This window comes from Neoarius graeffei, chromosome 19 (assembly GCF_027579695.1).
Source record: "Neoarius graeffei isolate fNeoGra1 chromosome 19, fNeoGra1.pri, whole genome shotgun sequence".
In the NCBI taxonomy this organism is placed as follows: Eukaryota; Metazoa; Chordata; class Actinopteri; order Siluriformes; family Ariidae; genus Neoarius; species Neoarius graeffei.
This window is the reverse complement of record NC_083587.1, coordinates 53203790-53213370: the sequence shown is the minus strand read 5'-3', so window position 1 is coordinate 53213370 and position 9581 is coordinate 53203790. Positions and strand designations below refer to the sequence as shown.

General features: G+C 40.0%; 1 protein-coding gene across 4 annotated transcripts in view; it reads left to right on the top strand.

The window, feature by feature from the left end:
- The first annotated feature begins 2956 nt into the window (after positions 1 to 2956).
- The window catches only part of tmem147 (transmembrane protein 147), a 66149-nt gene continuing 59524 nt past the window's right edge, over positions 2957 to 9581 (top strand). For all 4 annotated transcript variants that reach the window (XM_060900283.1, XM_060900282.1, XM_060900284.1 and 1 more), the window contains exons 1-2: positions 2957 to 3020; positions 3915 to 4033. In XM_060900283.1, the coding sequence (XP_060756266.1) occupies positions 3957 to 4033 (77 nt within the window). In that variant the 5' untranslated portion in view covers positions 2957 to 3020; positions 3915 to 3956. The remainder of the gene's footprint in view (positions 3021 to 3914; positions 4034 to 9581) is intronic.

The following is a 9581-nucleotide window of genomic DNA, read 5'->3' as shown; positions in this document are numbered from 1 at the left end:
CGTGTCTGCGTGGGTTTCCTTTGGGTGCTCCGGTTTCCCCCACAGTCCAAAGACATGCGGTTAGGTTAATATACAACCCCAATTCCAAAAAAGTTGGGACAAAGTAAAAATTGTAAATAAAAACGGAATGCAATGATGTGGAAGTTTCAAAATTCCATATTTTATTCAGAATAGAACATAGATGACATATCAAATGTTTAAAGTGAGAAAATGTATCATTTAAAGAGAAAAATTAGGTGATTTTAAATTTCATGACAACAACACATCTCAAAAAAGTTGGGACAAGGCCATGTTTACCACTGTGAGACATCCCCTTTTCTCTTTAGAACAGTCTGTAAATGTCTGGGGACTGAGGAGACAAGTTGCTCAAGTTTAGGGATAGGAATGTTAACCCATTCTTGTCTAATGTAGGATTCTAGTTGCTCAACTGTCTTAGGTCTTTTTTGTCGTATCTTCCATTTTATGATGCGCCAAATGTTTTCTATGGGTGAAAGATCTGGACTGCAGGCTGGCCAGTTCAGTACCCGGACCCTTCTTCTACGCAGCCATGATGCTGTAATTGATGCAGTATGTGGTTTAGCATTGTCATGTTGGAAAATGCAAGGTCTTCCCTGAAAGAGACGTCGTCTGGATGGGAGCATATGTTGCTCTAGAACCTGGATATACCTTTCAGCATTGATGGTGTCTTTCCGGATGTGTAAGCTGCCCATGCCACACGCACTAATGCAACCCCATACCATCAGAGATGCAGGCTTCTGAACTGAGCGCCGATAACAACTTGGGTCGTCCTTCTCCTCTTTAGTCCGAATGACACAGCGTCCCTGATTTCCATAAAGAACTTCACATTTTGATTCGTCTGACCACAGAACAGTTTTCCACTTTGCCACAGTCCATTTTAAATGAGCCTTGGCCCAGAGAAGACGTCTGAGCTTCTGGATCATGTTTAGATACGGCTTCTTCTTTGAACTATAGAGTTTTAGCTGGCAATGGCGGATGGCACGGTGAATTGTGTTCACAGATAATGTTCTCTGGAAATATTCCTGAGCCCATTTTGTGATTTCCAGTACAGAAGCATGCCTGTATGTGATGCAGTGCTGTCTAAGGGCCCGAAGATCACGGGCACCCAGTATGGTTTTCCGGCCTTGACCCTTACGCACAGAGAGTCTTCCAGATTCTCTGAATCTTTTGATGATATTATGCACTGTAGATGATGATATGTTCAAACTCTCTGCAATTTTACACTGTCGAACTCCTTTCTGATATTGCTCCACTATTTGTCGGCGCAGAATTAGGGGGATTGGTGATCCTCTTCCCATCTTTACTTCTGAGAGCCGCTGCCACTCCAAGATGCTCTTTTTATACCCAGTCATGTTAATGACCTATTGCCAATTGACCTAATGAGTTGCAATTTGGTCCTCCAGCTGTTCCTTTTTTGTACCTTTAACTTTTCCAGCTTCTTATTGCCCCTGTCCCAACTTTTTTGAGATGTGTTGCTGTCATGAAATTTCAAATGAGCCAATATTTGGCATGAAATTTTAAAATGTCTCACTTTCGACATTTGATATGTTGTCTATGTTCTATTGTGAATACAATATCAGTTTTTGAGATTTGTAAATTATTGCATTCCGTTTTTATTTACAATTTGTACTTTGTCCCAACTTTTTTGGAATTGGGGTTGTAGGACGGCCTTGGGCTGAGGTGCCCTTGAGCGGGGCACCTAACTCCCAACTGCTCCCTGGGCGCTGTTAGCATGGCTGCCCACTGCTCTGGGTATATGTGTGTGCTCATTGCTCGCATGTTTGGTTTATTTGGTTTATTTGATAGGGACATTACATCTTAATGAACATTAGTATAAATACATCGTGTAAAGACGTCGGAATTAGAATAACTGCTAATTTTCATTTGTTGTCCCTAGGCAGGTGACAAAAAATAGCCTATCTACAGACGCACATTACAACTAAACATTTACTAAAACAAAACCAAAAAATAACAATACCACAATGCACAACATAAAAAACAAAACAGGACAAAAACAACAATTAAAAAGAAAGAAAAAACTGTATCAGATATATGACATATTAAAAATGAGTGCAGTTCTGGTTTACCATCAGCCATAATTTGACATGGACTTTAAATTGGTGGTATGTAGGGTACTCCCTTAATGTAAGTGGTAAGCTGTTCCAAAATTTGCAACCCTTTACAGATAGTACAGTTTGCCCAAAAGTAGTATGTCTGAATGGTATTATACAGTCACATTTTTTTGAAGCCCTTGTAATGCCACCATCAACTCTTAAAAATTCATTTAATGGAGGTGGAGCAAGCCCATATAAGGCTCTATATATAAAACATGCATACTTATAATTCTTAAAATTCTCAAAACTCAAAAGATTGTGTTTTTTAAAAATATCACAATAATGAAATGATAATGCTTTCTTATCAAATATTTTTATAGCTTTTTAAAAAAGCAATTCTATTGGTTTAAGTGTTGCTGTACTTAAACTAGTTAATGACCAATTTATGAAGCAGTACTCAATATGTGTGTGTTCACTGCTTCAGATGGGTTAAATGCAGAGAGGAAGTGTGATGAATAAAGTTGTGCTTTCTTTCTTTCTTTTTTTTCTTAATATTATGGTCAAATAAACTAAACTAAAATCCAATCCAATCCACTTTATTTATATAGCACAATTTTAACAAACACAGGGTTTCCAAAGTGCTGTACACCTCAACAGTAAACAGTAGACAAAAATAAATAAATGAATAACAATAAAAACAAACAAACTAAACTAAACTAAACTAAAACATAAATTATGGATCCCATCCGTCTGCCATTAAAAAGAAAGAAAGAAAGAAAGAAAGAAAGAAAGAAAGAAAGAAAGAAAAAGAGAAGAGGAGAAGAACTACAAGTTGGACCAACAAGGGAAAGCCCGGAACGCTTTATTGTGCTCTTTTGTTGAAGTCCGGAATCTTTTCAATGTGAAACCCGTCTCTACGAGAAGACGTTTCATTAAGAAACCTCAGCGGTAACGTATTAATTTATTAAGTTTTGAATGTATAATAATTTCTTAAACACATTTATTAAGTTATTAAGGAGATGTTTGTTCCTAGGAAAAGTGTTATTTTGATTTACCGTATGAGCCATTAGTAGTTAGCCATGTAGCTTGTAGTTCTTTAGCCTGTACGCGTGAGCTGAATCCCAAATGTCTCCATGTTCCCTGTATAAGTGAACTAGATAGGGGATGAAACAACAAGTCCTGATCCCTACACAGGGCCCTATACAACTCATAGTCGGCTATTTGGGATTCAGCCATGGTTGTGGCTATATGAATGTTTGAAGTAACATCACTCCTTCTACTTGTTAAAATGTACGAGATAACTTTAGTTTATTGTGAAATAAAAATAGATAATAATGTTGCTCATTATTCTGACCTAACATTAACTCTGTTTTTCATGCTCTGTTTTCATTTTTTCATGTTTTTCAAACGCTCACCAATAAACAAACGTTTAAGAAACAAGTCAAAAGGTTTTTATTAGAATCATTAAAAATGGACTCTCTCATGTACTTTTAATATGTTTGTAAATTGTTATTCAATTTCTGTGATAACGATTGTGATATTTTGTGATATAAAATGTGATAGTTATATTTCTTAAATTTATTTATTAATATTATTAATGGTATTTTTATACACTTTGTTTAATTATACATTTTTGTAATTTTTGTCCTCTATCATGTCACCATTTTGTAATTTTTTTATGAGGACCACAATGGAAATAAGTCATTTTATTAGACTTTTTTGTGTCATCCTCGGTTTTTTTACATGTCTTTACAATAATTAAATGTGTACTTTATTGTAAATGTACATGTGGAAAACCTAAATAAAATCAATCAATCAATTTCTGTCTCTCTCTTTTGACAGGTCCAGGAGGTGTTTAATTCTTTTAGAGTTCCTTCCTGAGAGATGACGCTTTTTCATTTTGGGAATTGTTTTGCCCTGGCTTATTTTCCCTACTTCATAACATACAAATGCAGTGGATTGTAAGTGTATCTTCTTGCACTGTTAATATACTTGGAAATTGACCTAAAATGGAAGCGAGAGAAGGATAAAGGCTGAAATATTAGGCTACATCCACACGGCAACGGCAACGAGATTTTTTTTTAAAATATCGCGTCCACATGGGCAACGGATCAGTAAAATATCAGGTACATATGGCAACGCAACGCTTGCTGAAAGCGATGCAATACTCATGCCACACCTCTAGGTGCGCTGTAAGACGGTCCCATCGGAGACACCAGAACAATAGAAGAAGTAGACGCATGCGCATAAACCCCTTCTTCTGTAGCATCAGCCACATAAAGTTTTGATTATTAATCAGTAGCGTAAAATAGTATCTATTGTCTAAGACATTTATATTTCATATTAAAACGTCTATGTAAATTAATACATAGAAAGCCTGGCCAGGCGCTGAACGTTCTTCTGCCTTCACTTTAAGAGAAATTGAGGACGAGCATGAGCCTAGGTTCTTCCCTGTCACTGTCACACGCGCACACCTTCTCACTCCCTGTCCTATGGATATAGTCCCTTTAAATCACGTGCTCGTTTTTTGAATGGAGACGCGGAAAGAGGAATGAACGGGGTAGATGAGAGAGAGAGAGAGAGAGAGAGAGGGAGGAATGAACGGGGGTAGATGGAAGCCGGTACGCCAACATTCTGAGATCCGTGAGGGCGGCACGGTGGTGTAGTGGTTAGCACTGTCGCCTCACAGCAAGAAGGTTCCGGGTTCGAACCTCACGGCCGACAGGGGCCTTTCTGTGTGGAGTTTGCATGTTCTCCCCGTGTCTGCGTGGGTTTCCTCCGGGTGCTCCGGTTTCCCCCACAGTTTAAAGACATGCAGATTCGGTACAATGGGGCCACTGTAATTGGCACAAGCTGTTGTGGTTTCCCATGCCATGATGTATGTACACACACATATAGATCTTCCTATGGCAAAAGCTAAATAAATCCTCCAGAATTCTTTAATGGTCCGGAATAAATTGAATGCTACACGTTGATGGATTACTTTGTTCTTCTACGCCCTTTTTGAGGAATGTATTGTCGGACTTAAACCAACATCTGAAGAAGTGAGATCGCTACTTTTTTTTCCCCTATTTTTGCTGGCGGGATTGTCATGTGGTTGTGACGTCATCGTAAACAAATCCGTTCTACTCATCCAGACGACTTCGCAACGGCGCCGTTGCCAGATTTTTCCACTCTGGAACCCGTTCTCAAAAGATTTCGTTTTGGGGCACCCAAAACGCCGGTGCCATGTGGACGCCAGGCCGAAACGATAAACAATTTTATCAGATTCATCTGAATCCGTTGCCGTGTGGACAGGGCCTTAGTCACCCTGAAGTTACTGCCTGTGATGCTGCAGCCAGAGAATCTTAATCCTCTTACAGGAGCTTCCCAAAGAGCCTTCACAGTGTGACCTAGTTACAGTAACACCCTTGTTATGGTTTGAAATTGGCACGGTATGATAACAGTCTCCAAAATATCAAGGTGATATTTAAAGAAATTCTGAATTAATTGTACAAAAGAATCACATCCTTATACTGTATGGCGGCACGGTGGTGTAGTGGTTAGCTCTGTCGCCTCACAGCAATAAGGTTCCGGGTTCGAACCCAGCGGCTGGCGAGGGCCTTTCTGTGTGGAGTTTGCATGTTCTCCCTGTGTCTGCGTGGGTTTCCTCTGGGTGCTCCGGTTTCCCCCACAGTCCAAAGACATGCAGGTTAGGTTAACGTGGGGCGGCTTTGGGCTGAAGTGCCCTTGAGCAAGGTACCTAACCCCTGACTGCTCCCCGCTCCCCCGCTCTAGTGTGGCTGCCCACTGCTCTGGGTGTGTATGCACGTGTGTTCACTGCTTCAGATGGGTTAAATGCAGAGTATGAATTTCACTGCGCTTGAAGTGTGCATGTGACAAATAAAAGTTTCTTCTTTTTCTGTATACACTGATCAGCCGTAACATGATGACCACTGACAAGTGACGTGAATAACAATGATTATCTCATAACAGTGTCAAGAGAACAGTCAGTTCTTGAAGTTGATGCGTTGGGTTCAGGAAAAAACGCGCAAGTGTAAGGATCTGAACGACTTCGACAAGGGCCAAATTGTGATGGCTAGATGACTGGGTTTGAGCATCTCCAAAATGGCACATCTTGTGCGGTGTTCCTGGTATTCAGTGGTTAGTACCGAACAAAAGTGGTCCAAGGAAGGACAACCGGTGAACTGGTGACAGGGTCATGGGTGTCGAAGGCTAGCACATATGGTCCAATCCTACAGAAGAGCTACTGTAGCACACACTGCTGAAAAAAAGTTAATGTTGACACCTTTCTGTTTTAGCCAGCATTAACTTTTTCAGCAGTTTGTGCTACAGTAGCTCTTTTGTAGGATTGAACTAATATATCCTATTAACTAATTAATCCTAAATAACTCAACTGCTCCTGAACTATACCAACATGGTGTGACTAAAGTTGTTGAGTGGAGTGATGACAATGCTCTTGAGATAAATACAAAAAAACCTGAAGAAATCGTCTTTGGGGCCCCACCTGACTCACATAAAAGTCCTATTGTTATTCACACTGAAGAAATTAAACAGGTAACGTCCTATAAATACTTAGGAGTATGGGTAGATCACTTGCTGTCCTGGAAGGACCACATAGAATACGTTTGCAAAAGAACAAAGCAAAGAATTTACTTTCTTCGTCGTCTTCGATCATTTGTAGCGAGCAGACAGATTCTTCTTTTTTTTTTTTTTTACTTCTGTGATAATGAGCATCGTGCAGTATTGTAATATTGTTTGGTATGGGAATTTATCCATGAGCTTAAAGGAACAGTCCACCGTACTTCCATAATGAAATATGCTCTTATCTGAATTGAGACGAGCTGCTCCGTACCTCTCCGAGCTTTGCGCGACCTCCCAGTCAGTCAGACGCAGTCAGACGCGCTGTCACTCCTGTTAGCAATGTAGCTAGGCTCAGCATGGCCAATGGTATTTTTTTGGGGCTGTAGTTAGATGCGACCAAACTCTTCCGCGTTTTTCCTGTTTACATAGGTTTATATGACCAGTGATCTGAAACAAGTTCAGTTACACAAATTGAAACGTAGCGATCTTCTATGCTATGGAAAGTCCGCACTATAATGACAGGCGTACTAACACCTTCTGCGCGCTTCGGCAGCGCATTGATATCTGAGCTCCGTATCAATGCGCTGCCGAAGCGCGCAGAAGAATTCAGATAAGAGCATATTTCATTATGGAAGTACGGTGGACTGTTCCTTTAAAAACTAAATTGTCCCATCAAACTAAAATTTGCCCAAAGATTATTGGTCAACATCTTCATAGCATCTATGAATTAGCCTATCACAAAAGCATGATAAGAATGGCTAATAACATTGTTTCTAACCATAATCATGTCTTAAATAATGAATTTCAACTCTTACCATTCAGTGTGCCACAATTTTAATAGGATAAGGTTAAAGCATTCTTTTGTACACCAGGCTATCCTGAAGTTAAACACCGAAATTAAAACAAGGTCAAGCAGACGGTGATGGACATTTATGTTATATGTGCTGTTATTTATTTCATGTGTTGTTATATGTATTGTACCTGCCTGTTGTGAAACTGTGTGGGTATGTCATACCTGCCAACCTGTACGCATCTTGCGTAGCCGCTACGAATTTTTACCTCATTGTACGACTGTACGTTTTCACATTAAAAAGTACGCATATCGTCCGAACTCGCATTTCAGTCAAGTTCTCGCTGAAGTTGATACCGCTGATCTGTGAGAAAACTCAAAGCCAGAATGGAACTCTTTGCCCAATCCCCCCGTCCCTCTTCCAGAGCGTGTGGCTCTGCCCTCTTCACCCCCTCCCCTTCCTCCTTCGCATCTCTGACTTGAGTGCAGCGGTGCAGCCAGGTGGCTAGAGCGAGTCGGGGATTGAAACGTCAGTTAGAGACGTCGTTTTTATATTTGTAACAGAAACGGTTGTGTTTCACGTGTACTCGAGCTTCCTAGCCGTTATTTTGTGCATTTACAACACCAACAGTACAGGCTAGTTCTTCATTTAACTTCGAAGCCGTCACTCGAGGTTGCATATCCGATGCGGTAACCAACGAAACCTGATTACAATTCCTCTCGCGCTCTCATTGAGTCACTATGATAAGTACCAGTTTATTGATGTGCTCAACAAAACGTAGCGTGTTGTATATCTTAAGGGCAGTTGGTAACTTCTGTCAGTGGTAGCCTAGAATGTTTGCAGATGATGTGAAGTCGAAAATTGGTCATCCCTCTTATGAAAAAACCTGCGTGGTCCTGCAGTATCAAATGCTTTTTTATACAGTATTACTGCAGTAAATGCAATATTTCGAATGCAAATGCAATAGTTTGCACATGAAAAAGGCATACTACAAAATACTGCAGTGTACTGTATAATGCAATATTTTTACTGTATAATGCAATATACTTCCAACATGTTAAAAAATGCAAAAGTCTAAACCTATTGCATGGGAAATTTGTGCATACCATGTTTTGTGTTGAAAGTGCCTTTTTTACATACTGTATTAATTTAATGTGTTATTTATTTTGAAAGAGTGGCTCTGGTTTAATTTCATTTCATTTGCACATGTATTTAATGTTTGTTGTGCTTTTCAAAACGGAAGGAAGTTCCCAAGAGCCATCAATAACAGTTTCCCAAAGTCTATCAATAGGAATGTTTTACAAAACTGGACTATGTTCCCAAGGTCAATCAATAAAACTGGATTGAAAGTATGTTTTTGGTCTGCTGGTTGTGGTCTGTGGGGGCGCATGCGCGCCGGGTTGGGGTGAGGTTGACGCGAGGGGGGGGTACTCATGAAATTGTAAAATTGTACTCATAAAATTTTTTTCAAGGTTGGCAGGTATGGTATGTAGTTTGTGTATACCGTACATGTAACGTAGTATTGTATGTATTATCCTTCACTAATGGAGCTGCATTTGCAATACTTTGCTAGGACGTAAGACAAATTTCAGAGTTATCTGACATGTAAGTAAGTCTGTCTATCTGTCTATCTGTCTATCTGTCTATCTATCTATCTATCTATCTATCTATCTATCTATCTATCATGACCCTGTTGTTGGTTCTTGGACCACTTTTGGTAGGTACTAACCACTGCATACTGGGAACACCCCACAAGATGTTCTATTTTGGAGATGCTCAGACCCAGTCATCTAGCCGTCACAATTTGGCCCTTGTCAGAGTCACTCAGATCCTTACGCTTGCCCATTTTTCCTGCTTCCAACACATCAACTTCCAGAACTGACTGTTCTCTTGCTGCCTAATATATCCCACCCCTTGACAGGTGCCACTGTAATGAGATAATGTTATTCACATCACCTGTCTGTGGTCATCATGTTATGGCTGATCGGTGTATTCGTGTGTGTGCGCAAAAGTCTTAGGCACATGTGAAGAGATGCTGTAGAGCAAAGATGCCTTCAGAAAAATAATGAAATTACTACAAATGGTAATAAATGAAACAACGTCAGTATTTGGTGTCACAACCCTTTGCTTCAAA